Source organism: Candida oxycetoniae (assembly GCF_023343755.2).
Source record: "Candida oxycetoniae strain CBS 10844 chromosome Unknown scaffold33, whole genome shotgun sequence".
NCBI classification, from domain to species: Eukaryota; Fungi; Ascomycota; class Pichiomycetes; order Serinales; family Debaryomycetaceae; genus Lodderomyces; species Lodderomyces oxycetoniae.
In genome coordinates this window covers 898-23575 of record NW_026055466.1, presented here as the reverse complement: position 1 = coordinate 23575, position 22678 = coordinate 898, and the positions used below count along the sequence as shown (strand labels likewise).

The 22678-nt window shown below is 38.3% G+C and overlaps 10 protein-coding genes across 10 annotated transcripts; 5 read left to right on the top strand and 5 right to left on the bottom strand. All coding sequences in view use genetic code 12, as the record gives it.

Moving 5' to 3' along the window:
- Positions 1–1285: 1285 nt before the first annotated feature.
- On the top strand, positions 1286–2071 carry KGF56_003601 (uncharacterized protein; the record flags this gene model as incomplete). The annotated part of the gene is made up of 1 exon (XM_049324950.1): positions 1286–2071. The coding sequence occupies one exon, from the start codon at positions 1286–1288 to the stop codon at positions 2069–2071; it is 786 nt and encodes a 261-aa protein (XP_049179303.1).
- A 1373-nt stretch (positions 2072–3444) lies between these two features.
- On the top strand, positions 3445–4422 carry SFC1 (Sfc1p; the record flags this gene model as incomplete). Its single annotated transcript, XM_049324949.1, has 1 exon — positions 3445–4422. The coding sequence occupies one exon, from the start codon at positions 3445–3447 to the stop codon at positions 4420–4422; it is 978 nt and encodes a 325-aa protein (XP_049179302.1).
- A 595-nt stretch (positions 4423–5017) lies between these two features.
- On the bottom strand, positions 5018–7105 carry KGF56_003599 (uncharacterized protein; the record flags this gene model as incomplete). The annotated part of the gene is made up of 1 exon (XM_049324948.1): positions 5018–7105. One exon carries the CDS (start codon positions 7103–7105, stop codon positions 5018–5020), a length of 2088 nt encoding a protein of 695 aa, XP_049179301.1.
- Positions 7106–7680: 575 nt separating this feature from the next.
- On the top strand, positions 7681–8742 carry KGF56_003598 (uncharacterized protein; the record flags this gene model as incomplete). Its single annotated transcript, XM_049324947.1, has 1 exon — positions 7681–8742. One exon carries the CDS (start codon positions 7681–7683, stop codon positions 8740–8742), a length of 1062 nt encoding a protein of 353 aa, XP_049179300.1.
- A 66-nt stretch (positions 8743–8808) lies between these two features.
- Positions 8809–9816, bottom strand: YUH2 (Yuh2p; the record flags this gene model as incomplete). Its single annotated transcript, XM_049324946.1, has 2 exons — positions 8809–9702; positions 9778–9816. 2 exons carry the CDS (start codon positions 9814–9816, stop codon positions 8809–8811), a joined length of 933 nt encoding a protein of 310 aa, XP_049179299.1.
- A 230-nt stretch (positions 9817–10046) lies between these two features.
- KGF56_003596 (protein disulfide isomerase) lies at positions 10047–12253 on the top strand (the record flags this gene model as incomplete). Its single annotated transcript, XM_049324945.1, has 3 exons — positions 10047–10262; positions 10979–10985; positions 11415–12253. 3 exons carry the CDS (start codon positions 10047–10049, stop codon positions 12251–12253), a joined length of 1062 nt encoding a protein of 353 aa, XP_049179298.1.
- Positions 12254–12313: 60 nt separating this feature from the next.
- Positions 12314–13171, bottom strand: KGF56_003595 (putative serine hydrolase; the record flags this gene model as incomplete). The annotated part of the gene is made up of 1 exon (XM_049324944.1): positions 12314–13171. One exon carries the CDS (start codon positions 13169–13171, stop codon positions 12314–12316), a length of 858 nt encoding a protein of 285 aa, XP_049179297.1.
- A 274-nt stretch (positions 13172–13445) lies between these two features.
- On the bottom strand, positions 13446–14327 carry KGF56_003594 (nucleotidase; the record flags this gene model as incomplete). Its single annotated transcript, XM_049324943.1, has 1 exon — positions 13446–14327. The coding sequence occupies one exon, from the start codon at positions 14325–14327 to the stop codon at positions 13446–13448; it is 882 nt and encodes a 293-aa protein (XP_049179296.1).
- Positions 14328–15078: 751 nt separating this feature from the next.
- On the bottom strand, positions 15079–17070 carry KGF56_003593 (uncharacterized protein; the record flags this gene model as incomplete). The annotated part of the gene is made up of 1 exon (XM_049324941.1): positions 15079–17070. The coding sequence occupies one exon, from the start codon at positions 17068–17070 to the stop codon at positions 15079–15081; it is 1992 nt and encodes a 663-aa protein (XP_049179295.1).
- Positions 17071–18146: 1076 nt separating this feature from the next.
- On the top strand, positions 18147–21657 carry KGF56_003592 (dug1; the record flags this gene model as incomplete). Its single annotated transcript, XM_049324940.1, has 2 exons — positions 18147–19566; positions 20066–21657. 2 exons carry the CDS (start codon positions 18147–18149, stop codon positions 21655–21657), a joined length of 3012 nt encoding a protein of 1003 aa, XP_049179294.1.
- Positions 21658–22678: the final 1021 nt, after the last annotated feature.

The following is a 22678-nucleotide window of genomic DNA, read 5'->3' as shown; positions in this document are numbered from 1 at the left end:
GTAACATGTTACTAAGTGTTGCTCCACGATCGAGCAGACCGAGATAGTCGGCAGCTAGTCAGTGTGTAACAAGCTACCAAGTGTTGCTCCACGATGAGCAGACCGAGATAGTCGGCAGTTAGTCAGTGTGTAACATGTTACTAAGTGTTGCTCCACGATCGAGCAGACCGAGATAGTCGGCAGCTAGTCAGTGTGTAACAAGCTACTAAGTGTTGCTGCACTATCTCGCACTGCTCGATAATGGGCAGCTAGTCAGTGTAACAAGCTGCCAAGTGTTGCTGCACTATCTCGCACTGCTCGATAGTGGGCACCTATATCAACACACGCATCAAATTTGAGGTGAGCCTTTCTAATTATACATTATTTTTGCACTTGTTTTTCTTGGGATCTCACCTTTTTGCTCAAAACGATACCAAAAAAAAAAATGGCTATACAAATGATCAAATAGATTAATATAAATACACAGGAATATCCATCCTTCAAGCTTTATATCTTAGAGCTCAATTTTTGTAACCTCAGAGGTTATTGATCAACAGTGTCTGTGGCAGCTAGTGTGCTCCAACCTCTAACATTGACTAGTTATGACACTATCGAACAGAGCGAGATAGAGCACATTGACTAGTTATGACACTATCGAGCAGAGCGAGAAAGTGGAGCATATTGACTAGTTATGACACTATCGAACAGAGCGAGAAAGTGGACCATATTGACTAGTTACAACACTATCTCGCTCTGCTCTATAGTGTCAATATTTTATTTATTTTTATGTACCATTTTTCTTCTGGTGTAAGGGGGATATATAGGAGAGAGCAAATATGTATGATAATGCAAGTTTTTCTAGTACTACTATTGAAAGATACATCTGTTTTATGTACTTCCCAATGGTGTAAGAAAGGCTAATAAGGGGCGAGCTGTGCGTTTTACACCAATAGACGCTACCGTATAATCACCCTCAACTTTTTATACCAAATAACATCACCCCCCCCCCCTCGTCTAGTTGGCACTTCGCGCTTCGCGCCTCAACCTTATTTCTCTCGCCACCCCCTCTTCCTTCCTCCCCCTCCCCCTCCCCTTCTTTCCTTCCAATTTCTACGACGTGAAAAGTAAATTTGACTAAAAATTTAACACATGACAATCTTCTCAATTAAAATTGCTTTCAATTAAGTTGATATAAAACTATGGTTATTTGTCCCCCTTGCCTTCTTCTCGACCCCTTCTTTTATCTCCTCACTTTATCTTGTTGTTGCTTTTTTCCTCTACACATAAGGTTCTTTTAAAATCAAAAATGACATCAGTAATTGCATCAAATATCCCAACCCAGGTTTCTTCAGCAAAAGTGCGTGAATTTTTTTCATTCTGTGGCAAGATCAATGATTTAATTGAATTGGAAAACAATGGCAAAAATACTAAATCTTTTCAAATAGTTTTTGCCTCTCCAAAAGCTGTAACAACTGCATTATTGCTTAATGACGCCGAATTGGAAAATTCATTTATTAAAGTTGAAGAATCTTCAACAACTGAAGGTGAATTGAGCAAACCAACCGATACTTCTTCTTCTGGCACAGCCACAGCCACAGATGACAAAAAGACAACGGGAGACAAAACATATGACGACGTGGACCAGGAAGATAAACCCAAATTTGCTATTTTGGCACAATTATTAGCCGATGGTTATGTGCTCAGCGATGCAATAATTGAGCGCGGTACTGAATTTGATAAGAAAAATGGCATTTCGGAGAGATTCAACAAGTTTATAAAGGATTTAGATGAGAAATATGTTCATTCGCAAGATCCAAATTCAAGAGTTAATCAGCAGTATAATCGAGCACAGGATGCCTTACACAAGTCAAGTTTATGGCAATATTTCAGCGATGCTGCAAAAACACCATTAGGAACAAAGATTCATCAGTTTTACTTGAGGCTTTCGAATGATGTTATGGATGTTCACGGGGAAGCTAAAAGATTAGCTCAGATCAAAAGGGAGAAGGAAACTACAGCGGTAGAACTGAATAAAGGAGAAGAAGAACAGGAAAACGTGCCAAAACTGGAAAAAATTCCTGCACCTGTCTAACCTTGCGACGCTATCAAGCGACACTATCGAGCGACGCTATCGAGCAGAGCGAGGTAGTGGAGTGGAGCACAGTAGCTGCCACCGACACTATCGAGTGACACTATCGAGCAGAGCGAGGTAGTGGAGCACAGTAGCTGCCACCGACACTATCGTTACGGGTTTGATCTTTGCATCACCCCCCTTGCCTTGGGGTTTGATCTTTTTTTGACAATTTGTATAGTTGTTAAATAATTACCAAAAAAAAAATGACACTTTGATTATGACACAACACTAATGCGATTAGTGTAAAAATTCTCTTGTTAAACACTAATGCGATTAGTAATATCCGTGTAAACATTCTCTTGTCCAAAGTTGATGTCGCAGAGATTAATATTACTGGTTATTCGGCAATTTCCAGATCTCTACCGAGGCTGAAAAAAAAAAAAAAAATCTGGTTATATAAACCTGGCACCATTATTTGTGCGTTGTCACCAAAAATAACAATATGGTTCAATAATGACATATTTCAAACTATTACAATAGTGAGCAAAAATTACTAAATGGTAGCAGGTGTTATTCGAATTATAACACAGATATGAGCCTCGTTGCAGTATAGTGCTTAAATTGTTGTAATATATATATATATATATATATATATATGTATTATTTCCACGGCTTTACATGTCCGGGAATTTATTAACCAACCAACTTTATAGCCGTTGATAACTAATCGACTGTATAGTAGCTAACTCTCTTAACCATAAACAGGAAAACTAGAGAAAGGAGGTGCAAGCTGTCAAATCAACTACAAAGCCATTTCTTACTTACCGTTTTTCTTTTGTCATTTCTAACTTATCGTTTTTCTTTTGTCATTTTCGTGTTTTCTGTTAACTACTCTGCTACTACTAAATGTCCCGGAGAAATGGATGAATGGATGACATCACGGGATCGGACCTATTACAAGTACTTGGTAGCTCCTGATAATCTATCTGTCTCGTAAAAGATTGGTTGATTTTTTTTTTCTTCAGCTTAATGAAGGGTCGTGCACTATGGACCCCCCGCTGGTTTCCCCAGACTTTTTTTTTTTTGTTTATTTCAATTAGTTTTGTGCTACAGCGGTAAGTTATTTTCTTCCTATGAAAAAAATGAAAAGAAAATCGAAACTGGCCTGGAAACTAGTGAATTATGCGTGGAGTTTATAACCACTGAATAATTCCATTGGAAATTTTTTCATCCTCTTTGTCTGTCTTTCTTTTCCAGAGCAGAGTTTCTTTGTTGTTTTTTTTTTGTTTTTGAAGGGTAAAGGGTAACCTCTTACCGTATTTATTCATTATTTGTAGATTTATAGCACACAGGCGCTCATATACACACCTCCTCCTTTTGCAAGTAATAATATGTCTGCTTCTAAGTCATCAGACGTGAAGCCTCAGCAGGCCAAGAGAGGTGCCGTTGATTTTGTAGCTGGTGGTGTAGCAGGATTGTTTGAGGCATTATGTTGTCATCCCTTGGATACCATCAAGGTTCGAATGCAATTATACAGAAAATCAGGAAAGAAACCACCGGGGTTTATAAGAACAGGTATAAACATTGTTGAGAAGGAAGGCTTTTTGTCGCTTTACAAAGGTTTGGGAGCAGTTGTTATTGGTATCGTGCCCAAAATGGCTATAAGATTCTCATCCTATGAGTTTTATAGATCATTCTTTTACGATGAAAATGGTAAAATTACAGCTGGTCAAACATTTCTTGCTGGTGTTGGTGCAGGTATAACAGAGTCTATAATGGTTGTTAACCCCATGGAAGTTGTCAAGATTAGATTGCAAGCTCAGCATCATTCAATGAAAGATCCTCTTGATATTCCAAAATACAGAAATGCTCCTCATGCAGCATATTTGATTTGCAAAGAAGAAGGATTTAAAACCTTGTATCGTGGTGTTTCTTTGACTTGTGCAAGACAAGCAACAAACCAAGGTGTCAACTTTACAGTGTATTCTAAACTTAAGGAATATTTGCAAAAACGTGAAGGCAAGGAAATCTTACCTTCATGGCAAACAAGTGGTATTGGTTTGATTTCAGGTGCTTTGGGACCATTGTCAAATGCCCCACTTGACACAATAAAGACTAGATTGCAAAAATCTTCATATGCGTCAAATGAAAGTGGTTTAGTACGTATCATCAAAATTGGTAAACAGTTGGTGAAGGAAGAAGGTATCAACGCACTTTATAAAGGTATCACTCCAAGAATTATGAGAGTTGCTCCTGGTCAAGCGGTTACTTTTACAGTCTATGAATACGTAAAGGATTTATTAACTAAAGAGTCCGGGGCGGGCATCAATTTGAGTGGGAACACCCCTAATAAGAAAAACTCAAATTAACCAGATCAAAATGAAAGTTGAATACAAACAAGCCCCGTGGAATTAGAAAATGAACTGTGTAATACATATACATAATTTATTTATTATCATTGTTTATCTCTCTCTCTCTCTCTCTGACCCAATTGCTCACTTTTTATTGTAGGCATCTCGATGCATGTTGATTGACGGTTTAAAAAAATTTAAAGGTTAAAAATAAAGTTTAAAAATGATATAATCAAACCTGTGTATGAGAAGAAAGGCGTTATAATAAAAGTGACTGGGCATGGGGTTCAAGGTTTTGCAAAATAATCGGATCCGAAAAATAACCAATTTTCGATTGGAGCACGTTATTGGTCAATGAAAAAAATAAGCTATAAACATTATATTCTAAGGCATTTTTGTTTTTTGAATCTTCATCTTCGTCATCATAAAATCCATTTCTCTATATAAACGGGTAAGTAACACACTCATATTTCATATTAAATACAATGTACATTTTTATCAATTGGATATAAAAGAGAATTAGATTACATAACAAAACCACAAAGATAGTGATATACTAGAACAAATCCTTGAATAAATTCCCACCCTCTCCCCCTCTCGCTCTCTCGCTCTCTCAGAATACTTCACCTTTGCCACGATGTATCGAGAAGATATGCGACTGCACAGCATCACCTCTGGCAAAAGTCTTTCCACAATATTTGCAACTAAAGGGTTTTTCTCCTGTGTGGATCCGCACGTGTGTAGTCAACCTATACCGTTGATTAAATGATGCTCCACAATGTTCACACACATAAGGTCTTTCCCCTGTATGAATCCTAAAATGTCTTGTTAGATCGCTAATCTTGGCAAATGCTCGATCGCACCCAACATGAGTACAATGGTGGATCTTTGCATTAATCGATTCTTGTGTTGGTTCTTTTCTTCTTGTTCTTGGTTTGGGATGAATAGTAGTAGTGGTGGTGGGTAAACCGGTAGCTGTTGTAGGTGCTGCCACCGTCACTGCACCAGGGCCCGCAGCGGTGTTGTAGTTGCCCAACTGGGGGTGATGGTCATTATTGGTTGCACCAGGTCCTGTTGCATTCACCATATTTACTGCTTGTGCAGCTGCAACTGCTTGTACTGCAGCCGCTGCTTGCGCGGCAGCCTGAGCAGCCTGAGCAGCATTAGTAGGATCGTAAATTACACCACTGCCTACACTTGTACTTGCACTTGCGTCACCACCCCTACCTTTTCCTGCCACGTGCAGCATTTCACTATGATCAGTCTCTATATGATTCATTAATTTCTCATATGATGTAAATCCTTTACCACACTTGAATGAATTACAATGAAATACTCGAACTTGTTTCAAATTGACGTTAGGTTGTTGTTTCGATGGATCATCAGCAAACACATTGACATTATCGTCAACCACATTACTTCCGTATTGTTGATGATGAATGTGAGGTTGATGTTGTGGATGATGAAGTTGAAGCTGGAGTTGATGTTGATGCTGCTGATGCTGCTGATGCTGCTGCTGCTGCTGTTGTTGTTGTTGTTGTTGTTGTTGTTGTTGTTGTTGTTGCTGTTGTTGCTGAAGATGAAGTTGCTGTTGTTGTTGAAGTTGGTGTTGTTGGTGTTGTTGGTGTTGGTGTTGCTGCTGTAACTGTTGTTGCAATTGTTCCTGGGCATGCTGTTGCATACGATGCAATTGCTCAACTTCCTCCTTAAACTGCTGTTGTTCACTTGTTGTACCTTCAACGCCACCAACAATCTCATCATCTCCCAATACCAAGTCATGATGAACATGGGTTTCATGTATAGCCAAGTTGGCCTTTTGGCTGAATTTCTTACCGCATGAAGAACACTCATATTTCTTTGGTTGAGAATGCGTTCTTCTATGGTTCCTCTTATCAATTACATTTCTAAATTCTTTTCCGCAAAACTCACAAATTGTTGAGTCAGGATTATCAATATGTTTGAATATTGTTCTTGTCTGTTTGGGGACCTGGGTGGTAGTACCTCCTGCGGTACCAGCGACACCGCCACCAACACCAGAACTACCGCCACCAATACCGCCAACACCAGAACTACCGCCACCAATACCGCCAATACCAGAACTACCGCCACCAATACCGCCAATACCAGAACTACTGCCACCAATACTGCCAACGCCAGAACTGCCGCCACCAACACCGCCACCAACAGCTACAACAGCATTAACAGCTGAACCTGAATCTGTATTTCCAACTTGGGTAGTAATACCTTGATTATCTAAACCACCATTTCCGTCTTCATTTGGTTTCTGTTTTTTAGAGCTACCGGTTGTAGGAATCTTGTTGGTGCGTTTAGTTCCTTTACTGCTACCGGTTGCATTTGGTGAAAATTCAACACTACCACTACCGCCACTAACAACGTCTCCATCAAATCCACCAGTCTGGGGAAAGAACCGCTGACCAACATCATCTCCCACTTCTCCTTCCACCTCCACCCCTACCCTTTCATCATCATCATCTTCTTCTTCTTCCTCATCTTCCTCATCTTCCCTAGCTTCATCCTGAACAGCCTTAATTTCTTGCTGATGATGATCAGCCCATTCTTGAGCTATTTGGGCATCATTTAACGCCTCACCAGTTCCAAAGCCACCAGCTGATCCATCATCTACATGACGACCTTTCTCCAAAGCTGCTCTTAATTCTCTTCTTCTCGATGATAAGGTCATTTGGTAGTTACCCTTTTTTTGAACAACTAAAGTAATTTATTATGTGTTGTGGGTTGGTAGTGACATAGATTTATTTCTCAGTTTTTTTCTCTCGCAAAGAAAAAAAAAGAAAAGCGAAACAGCACCAGCACCACCAGCACCAGCACCAGCACCAGCAGTAGCACCACCAGCAGCCCCCGAAAAAAAAAACAAAAAAAAAACTGTCGCATCCAAACACACAGACTTTTTTTGGCCTTGCACGTGATCCAATAATCAACAAAACAAAACAAAACAAATAGACAAATAGACAAACAGACAAACAGACAAACAGACCCACCAAAATCTTTTTTCTTTTGATATGCTACCAAATGTCTTTTTTAACTGTTTTTGGAAATCCAATTGGCTGCGAAAGGAAGAGATGACATTTTTACGAGATTAGAGAGAGAGCAAGAGAGAGCAAGAGAGAGCAAGAGAGAGCGAGAAAGAACGAGAGCAAGAGCGAGGCTCTTCGTTGCTACCACTGAACCTGCAAAGAAAACCAGCTCTTAGCTACTAAGATGTCTTTTCCCCTTCCCCTTCCCCTTCCTTTTCCCCAGATGAGGTTTGTACGACATACCTTGTTTAAAACAAGGCCATTACAGTCACCACTCCGTCATATTCATACTTCTTCTCAGCTTTCCCTACCAAGATTCCCTTCATATAACAATAATAGTCGAAGTAATAGAACTAGAATTACCCAGGAAATAAGTGCCGAAGAAGTGCGTAAATTCCAAGAGGCACAGCAAAGAGCCAAAGAAAAGGGATTCACCAACAATTCTGATTACAGTTACAACTCCCATTTTCCTGATGTCGGAGCTTCAATTCATATCCCAAATAATTTAAATGGGATAATCACTCCACAAGATCCGATTTATTCGATTCTTTCAGAGCCTACGCTTGTTATTGAACGAAAAATTGAGTTTTTGAACCTATTTATCGGATTCGAACAAGCCAATAACTACACCATTATGAACTCAGCAGGTGAAACTATTGGATTTATGCGCGAAAAGGATATAGGATTAATGAGAACTTTGGGAAGACAATTTTTCAGATTACATCGGCCTTTTGATATCGATGTGTATACAATACAGGGGGAGTTGGCATTAAGCATAAAGAGACCATTTTCTTTTATAAACTCTCATATCAAAGCATTGTTACCAGGATATGATCACTATAATGAAAATCAATTGATGTATGAAGTTGTTGGCGAGAGTGTACAGCGTTGGCATTTGTGGAGGAGGAAATATAATTTGTTCAAACTTGAAGATGAAGAGACTGAGGATTATGAACAGTTTGGAGATGTTGATGCACCATTTCTCTCGTTTGATTTCCCGGTGAAGAATCATCGAGGACAGGTCATATCTAGTATAGATAGGAATTGGGTTGGTTTAGGTAGAGAGATGTTTACTGATACAGGGATTTATATATTACGGTTCGATCCTGCGAGTTTCAAAGGGTTGGAAAAGTCATATGGAGAGATTTGCAAAGATGGTGTTACAATAGATCAACGCGCGGTGATTTTGTCTTGCTTTACCAGTATAGATTTCGATTACTTTTCAAGACATAGCAGTGGTCATGGGTTATTTGGATTTGGTGCTGGCGGTTATGATGAAGTTTAGGAAAAAAAAAAAAAAGGCGTAAATCTCCAAGATAGTCTTCTTCTTCTTCTTCTTCTTCTTCCTTTCTCATTGTTTATAAAGAGACTCCGCAATTGTTTGTTGTGTTTTGCTTCTTCCTCTTTGTAACATCTCTTCCCATTCACTATCTGTCTTTTCTTTACTGATATTCTTTAATAATTCAACAATCAACCCAGTATAATCGGTTCTTCTCAACTCGTTTTCTCGACGCCATAATTCACGTTTGTTTAGCTGCTGAGACACCTCTATTTCGTTATTATCCAACCTTGCCTTTTCCAATTTGTTATCTGTTATAGCCAATAGTGAGAATCTCAATTCGCTTGAATCGTATTTAGATATTCTTTGCTGAATTACTTGAGGAATCTTGGCTATAAATTCATCTTGATCACTACATGAACAATGCCTTATAGGATACTGTTTCAACCCGTCCAATTCATAAATGCAATTGTTTTTGTAAATGTACCCTACAAAATGAAATAATCCGTCATTTTTGTCATCTTGATTCTTAGGCGGTGGTTTATTATCTATAGCAAGTAGATTTGGAGTCAGAAATGAATTATGGATCGATCGAATTAGCTCGCTATTGGAAATTGTCTCGCCAATCATTTCTGAATCAAATCCAGTTACAAAGCTTTTGAAGTCATTTAGCTCCTTGCCTAGCTCAATCTCATTTTGGTTGAATAGAATGTTAAGCACAGCTTGTGTAGCACAAGCATCTTGGATAGTCTGATTTGCAAAGAATATCTCATTACCAGAATCGTACTCGCCCGTTATAGGCTTGTTCATTTTGGCATATTCCCTATCCAATTTTCCATATTTAAATAAAAAAATAATCCCATATACTGGTTTCAATGCTTGTAAAGTATCTGAATCTATTGAGTACAAATCATTTATTTCAATATTCTCAACACCTAATTTCTCAACCAACTCAGTGAATAATCCCTAAAAGAAATTTTTTTTTCAGTTAGTTATCTTCTATATGCAAAAGAAAAGCCCATGTGTCCTTGAGCAACATACTGCATCTGAATCAATGGTGTTCCAACCACTTTCCGACATCTTTTTCCAAAATCTTTCGTCTTGATATGAGGATATATCAAAACCATTTATTACTTTGGTGCACTGGAAAAAAAATTGAAGTTTAAAAAAACCACCACAGCGTAAACCTCACATTGAAGTATTTTACATTGAAGTCATAAACACACACACACACACACACACACACACACACACACACACACACACGTCGTTGTACTGTCCGCTTGATTTTAGCCCCAAACCAATTTGAAATGTCGGTCAATCGTAACTACGGAGCATCATATGAACAATTCAGTAACCAGTTCACGACTCTATCTCATCCTGTAGATCCACCTCAACAAAACTCAATCATCATATACACCATTTTATTGGTGTTACTAGCTTTCGGATCGTTATCCACCACATTATTAGGAGATATTAAGAATAAGAGCTTTTTGGCTTATTTTCTCAATTCGTTAGTGGCGCTGGTTAGCATTGGATTCAGTGCTATTTATATCATGAATTTTGTTGGTGTGTATATCTGATTTTATTATAAGCTTGTGTGTAATTTTATAGAGAAAAATCAGTAAGTGATCATTCTGGGTACGCTTTTAGAGAAAAGTTGAGTTGTAGTTACAATGAATATATGTCAGATTCAAAAGATGGCAGTTTTATGGTGATTTAATTCACCGCTTTAGCTGCTCAATTTTTAAGTAGCTTTATTGTCTCTACTGTCTCTTTTGCTATCCTGGTGAGCTAGTATAGTGGTAACTAGCGTGTAGAGGAACGCGTAAAGGGGAATGAGTATTGAAAAGCTTACCCTTTTGGAAGATTTGGCATGAGAAGAATTGCTATATAAGAATTGGCATGAGAAGAATTATAGGAAGATTTGGCATGAGAAGAATTGCTATGGAAAGAAAGTTGTGTATAACAAGGGTGGATTGTTATTTATCACAAGGTTGGATTGTTATGTATAACAAGGAGTGATGTATCAATCCAGGAGAAAGCTAATCAAGAATAAAAACAAATCTTCTCTAATGGCTGGGATATTATAGGTAACAGAATAAACAGATTTGTGTATTCCAGCCCTTTAAAAGCAAAGTCAGGATTAGAGTATATAAAGAGGTCAACATACTCCTTAGAGCAAGAGGATGAGAGTATATGCTCCATTAGAGTAAGAGGATGAGAGTATATGCTCCTTTAGAGCAAGAGTATGAAAACTTTGTTGAGCTTTTACTATGACATAACCAGTGTCAGTGTGCTCCACTATCTCGCTCTGCTCGATAGTGTTCCAATTTTAGTAGTCAGTGTGCTTCACTATCTCGCTCTGCTCGATAGTGTTCCAGTTTTAATAGTCAATGTGCTCCACTATCTCGCTCTGCTCGATAGTGTCCCAGTTTTGGCCGCAAAATGGCTACGTCGACCAAAATGAAAATAACCACGTATTTTTTAAATAGCCACGCACATCAATTTTTTTCACGAGAACTCCATTGAGAATTAAAAGGTTTCCTACTTTTAATACAACAAGCTAAAGGTCTACAAACCACCACCGCCACTGCAGCTATATAGAGGGAGTTAGATGTTCATTAAGCTTTTTCTACTATTACGGTTTTGCATCTTCATCTTGGCGCAAGCGCAAGGAGACGAGTATTCAAATGACCCAAATGTGTTTGAACTAACAGCTACAAATTTCAATAAAATCATTCATCACACAAATTACACTACCGTGGTCAAATTCTATGCACCATGGTGTGGCTATTGTCAACAGTTGAAACCCGTATGGACGAAATTGGCCAACCATTTTGCAAAAGACTCGCAATTGGCCATCAACGTGGCAAGTTTGAATTGTGACAAGTACGAAAATAAGCAATTGTGTAGCCAGTACCGTATACAGGGCTTCCCCACATTGATGGTATTTAGACCTCCCAAATTTGGTGAGGATGGTAATTGGAAGAAATCAAAGAGACATGCGAGCGAAGTGTATACGGGACCACGGAATTTGAAGTCAATACTGCAGTTTGCTACATCGAGAATAAAGAATTATGTAAAGAAATTACATAACATGGACAATGATTTTAAGGATTGGGTACTGCAAAATAGTGATACTCCCAAGGTTCTCCTCATTAACAAGTCTAATCTGGTAAGTCCCTTGTTGAAAACATTGGCGATTGACTATTTATCAAGAGTAGATTTCGCCATGTTGGGGAAGCACAACGATGAAGCAAAGGTTGTCAGCTTGGATGGTAAAGAAGTGGAAATTCCAATTACTGAAAAGTCAACATTGTTTTATTATGATGGAGAACTGGGCAAATTAATTGCATACGATGAATCCAAGAAATTGGATGACAAATTAAACTTGAGTAAATGGATTTCCAAAGTTACTGGCGTTGAGCCAGTTGAAGGTCCATTATCTAAAAAGGGGAGGAAATTAGAAAAGTATAGAACTGGTAAGAAAAAGGTAGAGCATGATGAGTTATAGAAATTACAGCATTTGCCATTTTTTTTTTTTTTTTGCAATCTGCGCCATCTTTACAATTATCTATGCTTTCCCAAATCCATCCATCATCTCCAATAATGCATCTATATCGTCTTTTTCCTTTTCCACACTCTCCTGTTCAGACTTCTTATTCGTTTTCTTCTTCTTCTCTTCCACCTCCATGACATCATGTATCCAGTTAGTCACCTGGTCAATAAAAAGCTTTGAATTAGGCACGAAATGTCCACCTGGGTGTTTCAATAGATCAGACAGATTCTTAGTAATATCGTATAGTGTCAAATTCCTAGTTTCGTCAACTACAGTGTCCAATTCCCCATAAACATGTAAATACCGCAACTTGCTCAGTTCCAAATCCTCTTGTGATTTTGGATAATACAGATCATACTTTTCATTTCCAGATTTCTTAGAAGTATCTAGTTTGAACCCGGAGTAAAGTATAACGAATTTTAAAGGGATTTTAGTTTTAAAAAGTGTTTGGAATTTATGTGCAATTAATCCTGCAAATGAAGCACCCTGCGAGAATCCAATAATCCCAACAACATCAGAATGCTCATCTCCTCTCGCATCGTCGTCCACAGTCTCTTTGTTTTCTATATATTTACGCACTGCATGAATCGACTCATCGATATCAACACAATCGTTCCCCTGATTAGGCTTAATCCACCACCCCCTATATACTACGGAATCCTCTTTTTCCTTACTTGATATTGAGTCAAATCTGAAAAGTGAGTCATCGCTTACTGGAAGATCTGCTGGAGTCAAAACGTAAGGTGCATCCAAATAAACACAATTAAACCCCATTTTCATCAACTTTTTACGTAGTGCCGAAGTTTTGGCTCGAAACAAGGATGCATTCTGAGTATACCCATGGAGAAACAAGATAGTCTTGGACGATGCCATGGTGCCATCCTTCAACTCTTTAGTCTTTCTCCTGCTTCTTTTTTTTTTTCCCCCTTTGGTTCTAGAACATTTCTATTATGGCATCTCTATATGTTTTGTTTCGCGCTCTATATATAAAAATCATTAAGGAGGACCAACTAGGTCTGATAATCAACAATCAACTAGGTATGGTTCTACCAATTAGCACCTAGGTGGGGGCATAGTTTCACCAATTAGCACCTAGGTGGGGGTATAGTTTCACCAATTAGCACCTAGGTGGGGGCATAGCTTTCCATCAAGGACCAACTAGGTCTGGTAAACTGGAGAAATTGTTCAAAAGTTCAATTCTTCTTCCGTTTCCAGCAAAATACTTTTTGTAATCTGTATGTTTCTTCAAGTTAGCCATATCTTGTTCATTTTCAATGTAGAGAATAACATGCCCCACGCCTAGATCAAATGCAGCTTTAACATTCAACTCACTGTCGTCGATATACCACTGTTTTCTTAAAACAGCCTCATCGGTACAGTCCAATTGAGTCAATTGGAATACATTATCAAAATATTGCCTCATAGGCTTGCAAATAATAGGATATTTCGAATAATCACAAAACGTCAATCCCTCAAATAAATCGCCAATCCCCAAAAAGCTAATTACTCTCAAAGCGTGGTTCTTATAAGCATTTGTAATTAGCCAAAAATAATCAAATTTGCCCAATTTTTTCACTTTCAATAAGGTCTCCCTCAAGACTTTGTCATAGCGCAATACCGCATGCAAGTCCAATGCATCATCCACTTTGGAATTGTAGTCCAACGCATCAACTTGATGGTTTCTCACTAATCCTTCTAATGCCAATCCATAAGTTCTGTAGTAGTCAGTATGCAATTTGCTAGCGTCTTCATCATTTAAATTTAAGTTATTCTTGAAATATTCGTGTATTTTATCATGCATCATCTCAAGTATTCTCGTCGATCGAGGATATAGGCAATTGTCTATATCAAAGAAGAAGATGGTCTTATTACTAGCATTGGATGGAATCGGTCCAAAACCAAATTTCAAATTGACTGTCCTGCCAGGTTTGGCTTGTTCCAATTCTGTAAGTTCAGGGTTGACATACTCAACTGGTTGGCCGGGAATAAAATGTGTTTCATTGGATTTACCATCTGTTTCCGTAGTCATATTGCGTTTTTCGCGGACCAAAAATAGAGGGAGGGTGGGAACTAGGTTGATGAAAAATGCGAGGGTGTTGAATGTGTGACTTCTAGTAGTACCAAATATCAAAAGTCTTCAAATCTTTATTACACAATTATCACCAACTACAAAACCAAAAGAAAATTGGAATAGAAAAATGGAATTAAGAAATTGGAACAATAGAAAAGTGGAAGAATATAAAAAAATAGAATTACAAGTTGATAATTTGAAAGAAGAACTTTGGAAACGATAGATGCGGCCTATATATAGTTACCTTTTATATCTGAAGTGGCCACCACTACCCCCATCAGCACATTCAGTACTTTTTTTAATGTGCTAGTGCCGGTGGTGCTGGTGATGAGAACGCCAGTGGGTTTTTTTTTCTTTCTCTCCCCCCCACCTCTATACTAAAGCCCAACTCATTGTGGCTTTTAACCATGCATTTGAACAATCAAACCCGTGGAGCACACTGACATTATCTCGCTCTGCTCGATAGTGGAGCAACACTTTGTAGCTTGTTACAACGCTATCTCGCTCTGCTCAATAGTGCTGCTCAATAGTGCCGCTCAATAGTGCTGCTCAATAGTGCCGCTCAATAGTGCTGCTCAATAGTGCTGCTCAATAGTGCTGCTCAATAGTGTTGTACTAATTAATAGAGGCTTTTTCTTTTTTCTTTTTTCCTTTGGTAAACTAAGGTGGAGGTAGTTGGTTGTGATTGTGATCGTAGTGGTAATGAGTATCAAGAATCTCCATAAAAAAAATCTTCATTAATAGATCTCAAATCATACTCCACTTTTTCACCTTGTAAAGTCAAATCTTGATGAAGATCGGTCAATAATCGAATAATTTCTTCTCCATTAAAACACAAATCGCGTTTGATGGATATTTCACTGCCCATTATCTTCATCAATTGGAAACAATCGGCAAGTAAAAAATCCAATGATGCCTTTTTACTCTTGATAACCTTGGAGTTATGCTCTCGATCTTTTTCAAAATTAAATGGATGAGTAACTAATATGAATGGCAATAATTTGATCTTGTAATAATATATGTAAATCTCATTGGCAAAGTCAATATCATTCAATCGTATTCGTTCACGTATATTGCCTGTTATTGGTATTTTCTTGATTATCTTGTATAGTTTGGGGTTTCTTTCAAGCGGGCCAATATCACATACATATTTCAAATTTAACTGGTTGATTACTAAACTGATATTGGAATCCAGTTCCATTGCAAATGTAACGTTGAGTAGTTTCAAAATATTGTACTGCAATTCATAGTCCATTTTTCTACTAACCAATTTGGAAAAAATGATGGAGGAGGACTCCTCTACCTGTCCAATTTTCACTGTATGTATTTTACTTGTCAAATTGATAATTTTGCCAACAAATATATCAACATCCATGTACCTATCAGCAAATTTTGGGAATATCGTTTTCAAAAAAGTCTCCAAGGCAGCCAATTCATCTTTATTTGCATTGTAATCAGATAACACTAATAAAAACATCCACAAAAAGTTGTCTAGTGTGTCCATTTCAATATGGGGAAATGCCAAAAAGATGCTAAATATTAATGTTAGTCTAAGTAGTTGAAGCCTCACCCCATTATTCGGCTGTTCGATCTTTATCAATAGCTTCTGAGAATCCTCCGATTTTGTGGAAGCATTATAGCCAAGCTTTAATATGATTTCTTCTAATTCCTCACTAGAAAACACTGCTTCTTCTTCTCTTTCATCATCATCTTCTTTCAACTGTTGACCGCTAATCATTTCCGCTACGCTCAATAATACCCCTGGGTTATTCATTTGTAAAACAGTCTTTAAAAATCGTTTTAGCCCATATTTGACTTTTTTAAATGCAGCTGTTTTATCACTACGTATCAAGAACTGTAAAGACCGTGAAATTGGATCAGGAAGATTATCATCTACTTCTAAGCAAAATTTCGTCACGTTTCTTAAACAATAGAAATGTCGAGTAAGACCCTCATACTTATTCCTTGGATTATTCTCCATTTCAACCAATTTCTCCAAACGTTTTCTATCTCTGATTAGGTCATACTTTCTTTCAATATCATTCCCTTCCTTCTTTTTCTCCTCTCCTCCTTCACTATCATCATTATCGTGATTGTCTTTATTATTGTTTTCATTTACACCATTCAACTCGTTCAAAATTCGAAGCTTTTGCAATTCTAGGGATTTCTCTTTCTCCCTTTTCAATTGCTCCTCTTCATCAAATCTCTTCTTTAATTCAACACGTCGACCTCTTAAATCGGTTATCCTTTTCATCTTCTCTTGAAGCGCTGCTGGGGTTATAATACCAAAGGGGTCATCCTCCTCCTCCTCTTCTTCTTCTTCTTCCTTATTGTTGCTGTCTATCGATGTCACCTCGTCACTACTGGGATATCGTACTTTCTTCATTGGCGGAAATATCGTACTCTGCTTCTTCTTATGCTGCTGCTGCTGCTGCTGCTGCTGCTGCTGCTGCTGACGTTTAACACCAGCAGGCTCTAAGGTTGATAGTCGGACTCCATTCTCGTCGCAAATTCTTTGAGTTTCATTTTGACCTCGACCAAATACTATTTGCTTTGAATTTCCACCACTACCATCAACATTGCTACTGATTGGCTTATCAACTTTGAGAATACTAAACAAATCCTCTTCAGAAGAACTTTCCGATTCAATTTCATCAGATTTCAGAGTCATAGAGCCAATTTCATCAGCTTCCAGAGTCATAGAGTCATGTGATGTAAAGAAACCCTCCTTTCCTCTCTCGTTTGATCTTTTTTCCTCTCTCGTTGATCTCTTTTCCTCTCTTGTTGATCTCTTTTCTTCTTGATATAAAAAGTTTTCAACAAATCTACAGAACAATATTTATTATGGTGCGTAAAAAATTATTCTAATCGTTTTACGCGAAAGAAATGGAAGACCACAACCAAATACGAAAACGGTTATAAAGATATACCTTGTAACTTTTGCACAATAAAATTAATATTATATATTCTATAACCACTTTGTATCGACTATTTTCCCATTTCACATACACATCATTATACTACTGCTCTCAAGCTTACCAAAAAAAAGGAGATATTCTTTTAAAAAATGTATATTTTGATAAGAGATGGTTTTGAAAAAAAAGTGGGTCTATAATAAGATGATAGTCTTTGAAAAGAGATGGTCTTTCCTTGATACTTTTATTAAGCGAGAGTGTTTTATTTAATTTTCCATTGGCAACACAAAAGAAAATGAAAAGAAGGAATAAAAGGTTGTTTCCTATTTTGTCATCATATGAGGCTCATGCCACTATCAAGCAACACTTTGTAGCTGTACTATCTACACTATCGAACAGAACGAGTTAGTGTGCAACACTTTGTAGCTGTACCATTTACACTATCGAACAGAGCGAGTTAGTGTGCAATACTTTGTAGCTGTACCATCTACACTATTGAATAGAGCGAGTTAGTTGTACAGTGTCGGTGGCAGCTAGTGTGCTCCACTATCTCGCTTCGCTCGATAGTGTCGCTTCTGCTCGATAGTGTCGCTTCTGCTCGATAGTGTCGCTTCTGCTCGATAGTGTTGTCGTGTTACAGCTATTTCCTATTTTGCCAATATATGAGGCTCATACGGCTCTCCAGTTTTCGCCAGATTGTTGTGTGGCATAAAAAACAAGTCGTGTAAATGTATCAAATGGATCCATCGCAGAAAGTGGGAACGAATTAGGCAAGTTTGAAAAAGCTTTGGTTGAAATCAACTTCTTTTTTTAGATCCAGCAAAGCGTTTTCAGCTAGTGTTTACTTATTTCCCCCCGAGAGATGTCAGCAAAATACGAAAAGTTACCTTTAGAGCCATTTTTCAAGACTATAGATGAATTGAAGTCTCAGTTCATTTCACGTTTGCAAAAGGCAATTGCTATTCCTTCGGTGTCTGCAGATGAATCACTTCGACCAAAAGTCGTTGATATGGCTCATTTTTTAGTAAGCGAGTTGGAAAAATTGGGTTTTTTTGATATCCAGTTGAAGGAATTGGGCACGCAGCCACCTCCAGTTCAAGACAAAAACTTACAATTGCCACCTATTGTATTGGGTAGATTTGGTAAGGACCCTAAAAAGAAGACGGTTTTGGTATATGGCCATTATGATGTTCAGCCAGCCTTGAAAGAAGATGGATGGAGCACTGAACCATTTGAATTGCATCATGACGAAGCTAATGGAATCCTATACGGAAGAGGCTCAACCGATGACAAAGGACCAATTATGGGATGGTTGAATGTCATTGAAGCTCATAATAAATTGGGTTGGGAATTACCCGTTAACTTGATTGTTTGTTTTGAAGGTATGGAGGAAAGTGGGTCCTTAGGTTTAGACGAATTGGTAGCCAAGGAAGCAAAGGAGTATTTTAAAGATGTAGATCAAGTTACCATATCAGATAATTACTGGTTGGGAACTACCAAACCAGTCTTGACTTATGGTTTGAGAGGATGCAATTACTATCAAATTATAATAGAAGGTCCTGGTGCTGATTTGCATAGTGGTATCTTTGGTGGTATTATTGCTGAGCCAATGACTGATTTAATCAAGGTTATGGCTAATCTAGTCGATACAAACGGTAAAATCTTGATCCCCGGAGTTGACGAGATGGTTGCACCTTTGACTGAAAAAGAGGACAAGCTTTACGATGATATTGATTTTTCAGTTGCTGAGTTGAATGCTGCCGCTGGATCAGATACAGCATTACATCAAAATAAAAAGGATATATTGAAGCACAGATGGAGATTTCCATCATTATCGTTGCATGGTATAGAAGGTGCCTTTTCCGGAGCAGGTGCCAAAACCGTTATTCCATCAAAGGTGATTGGTAAATTTTCAATTAGAACAGTACCAAACATTGATCTGCAAAAATTGGACGAATTGGTGTTTAAACATGTTAATGCCGAATTTGCCAAATTAAACTCGGTCAATAAATTTAAAGTTGAGCTTATTCATGATGGTAACTACTGGGTTTCTGATCCATTTAACGAAAGTTTCCAAGCAGCTGCAAAAGCCACCGAAGACGTTTGGTCTGTGGTTCCGGACTTTACTAGAGAAGGAGGTTCAATTCCAATTACATTGACTTTTGAAAAGGAATTAGGCGTTGATGTTTTATTATTACCAATGGGTAGAGGTGACGACGGAGCTCATTCAATCAATGAAAAACTAGACGTTAGCAATTACATCAATGGATGTAAGACCTTGGGTGGATTCTTGCACTACTACTCGAAAGTATAAAACAAGAAAAGCCATATTGGACCTTGTTTATTTTAGCATAAGTTTCATTTAGATCTACAAACGGTATATATAAGTTCATTTAGATCTACAAACGGTGTATATAAGTTCATTTAAATCTACAAACTGTGTATATAAGTTCATTTAGATCTACAAACGGTATATATAAGTTCATTTAGATCTACAAACGGTATATATAATGTGAGACCCCAGTTAAAAATAAAGTAATCTGTAGCATACGTGCACCATTACCAATTTGAAGGAAAAAAAAAAAAAATTATTTGAACGAGAGAAGAGCATCTTTCCAGATCAAGTTTTATTACTTGAGTCTTGCACATTTGTATATTCGGTGGGTCCTCCTGTATATATTGTTTCGGTTCTGTTTGATCGTTGCTTGGGTGTTAGGTATTTATAAAAAAAGGCTGTTTTACTTTTACTTGCTATTGCCAAATCTTTTACGCTAGCTTTAGTCATGTCTGACAATTTGAAAAGAGCAGAGTCCTTATTCAATAGAATAATGAACCAGAATTCTGATTCATCGGCAAACTCCAACAATAATAGCAGCAACAACAACAGCAACAACAACAACAGCAGCAGCAGCAGCAATAATAGCAATAGTGGCAGCAGCAACAGCAATAGTGGCAACAACAGCTATGGCAATAACAATCCAAGTAACAGTTCTTCAAGTAGATCTAGACATCATGGATACCATCATAATCATCATCACCACAATAGCAACAATAGTAACAACAGCGGTAACAGCAGCAGCAACAGCAATCATTATTACCAATCTCATACCTATAACAATACAGGATTTACACTGGATCGCCAAACAACTTTTAGCGAGTCTGCAAAATTACCCAAACTCGATGTTCAAAAATTAACAGAGGATGCCTTGTCTACAGTATCCGCCTCAGACCATCTTTTAGCTTACTGCTGGACGATTTGGTATCATTCCAGAAATAAGAAATCATTACAACAGCCACAGGTGTTGTCTACAACTCCAACTGAAAACGCAGAAACCAACTCTACTACTCAACAACAGCAGCAGCAACAGCAACAGCAACAGCAACAGCAACAGCCCAATATTGACTCCTATTTACAAACAACTAACTTGATTCAGTTTCCAAATATAAATAATACAGTCTCAGGTTTCCCCTCTCCCTCAGGTACAATATCTCATATTGCTTCATTGGAACAAATGTGGACGATGTTATCTTCTATTAAGAATAGCTTCAAATTGAGTATTGGAACAGAGCTTCTTATATTTAAGACAGGTGTGAATCCAGCATGGGAAGATCCAATCAACTCAAAAGGGGGAAGATGGGGATTTCGTTTTAGTAGAAAATCCCAGGACTATAAAGAACCCTTTTCCTCCTCCTCTTTCTCCTCCGCCACTTCCTCCTCGGTGCAATCCAATACAGAGTATCCCTACCAGTCAATTGAAAAGTTACGCAAGAGGACAGCATTAATTTGGGAAAGGTTAGTGATCAAGATTCTTTCAGGTAGTTTCATCCCACAAACACATTCCCCGGAAGTACAAAACATGTTGTTAAATGACATTTGTGGAATTGTTCTTAGTGTAAGAAAAGAGGAAGACATTATATCTGTTTGGAACTCCAATTTGAATTTTGCCCATTCCAAAAAGGGTTCTGATCTTAAAGGAAATAGGAACAGTAATGCACAGCAGCTCACTGCATTCCAGGCAAGACGTACTATATGCGATGCCATTTTACGAGTCATTCGTGAATGTGATTCAATATTAGAAAAGGGATCGGACAGTGTGACTACGTTGGATAGTGGTTCAAATGAAAGAGTATGGGGAGTCAGTTTTGAATATAGATTACATGTCGAATCTACTGGTGGTCCAAATAATAACAATAGCAACAACAATAATAGTAATAATAATAATAATAATAATAACAATGCTGGTGGTGGCGAAAATGTTATTTCATCTGTTGGGTCGACAAATAGCGCTTCTTCGTCATCGTCGTTTTTGAAGTCGGAAAGAGGTAATGGTAAAACTAATGGGAGATATCACCACAAACAAGCAACAACCTAGACACCAGCGACACTATCGAGCAGCACTATCGAGCAGCACTATTGAGCAGCACCATCGAGCAGCACCATCGAGCAGCACTATCGAGCAGTACTGCTACTGTGTAGCTTGCTACAACACGACAACTTAACCAATAACCTAACCAACAAACCTTTTGTATAGTTGTAATAACTATTTAGTAATCTGCGTTGTATGGCTGTAGTATGGTTATTGTAAACTTTTTTACATGTCAGTCACAAGCTACACTATTGAGCAGCACTATCGAGAAGCACCATCGAGCAACACTATCGAGCAGAGCGAGATAGTGTTGTAACAGGCTACAAAGTGTTGCTCCACTATCGAGCAGCACTATCGAGCAGAGCGAGATGGTGTTGTAACAGGCTACAAAGTGTTGCTCCACTATCGAGCAGCACTATCGAGCAGAGCGAGATGGTGCTGTAACAGGCTACAAAGTGTTGCTCCACTATCGAGCGAAGCATCTAGTCAAGTCTTTAGTCTCTACACCACTATCTCGTTCTGCTCGATAGTGTCGCTCGATAGTGTCGGCGATAATGTTGTAACAAGCTACAAGTGTTGCTCCACTATCGAGCGAAGCATCTAGTCAAGTCTTTAGTCTCTACACCACTATCTCGTTCTGCTCGATAGTGTCGCTCGATAGTGTCGGCGATAATGTTGTAACAAGCTACAAGTGTTGCTCCACTATCGAGCGAAGCATCTAGTCAAGTCTTTAGTCTCTACACCACTATCTCGTTCTGCTCGATAGTGTCGCTCGATAGTGTCGGCGATAATGTTGTAACAAGCTACAAGTGTTGCTCCACTATCGAGCGAAGCATCTAGTCAAGTCTTTAGTCTCTACACCACTATCTCGTTCTGCTCGATAGTGTCGCTCGATAGTGTCGGCGATAATGTTGTAACAAGCTACAAGTGTTGCTCCACTATCGAGCGAAGCATCTAGTCAAGTCTTTAGTCTCTACACCACTATCTCGTTCTGCTCGATAGTGTCGCTCGATAGTGTCGGCGATAA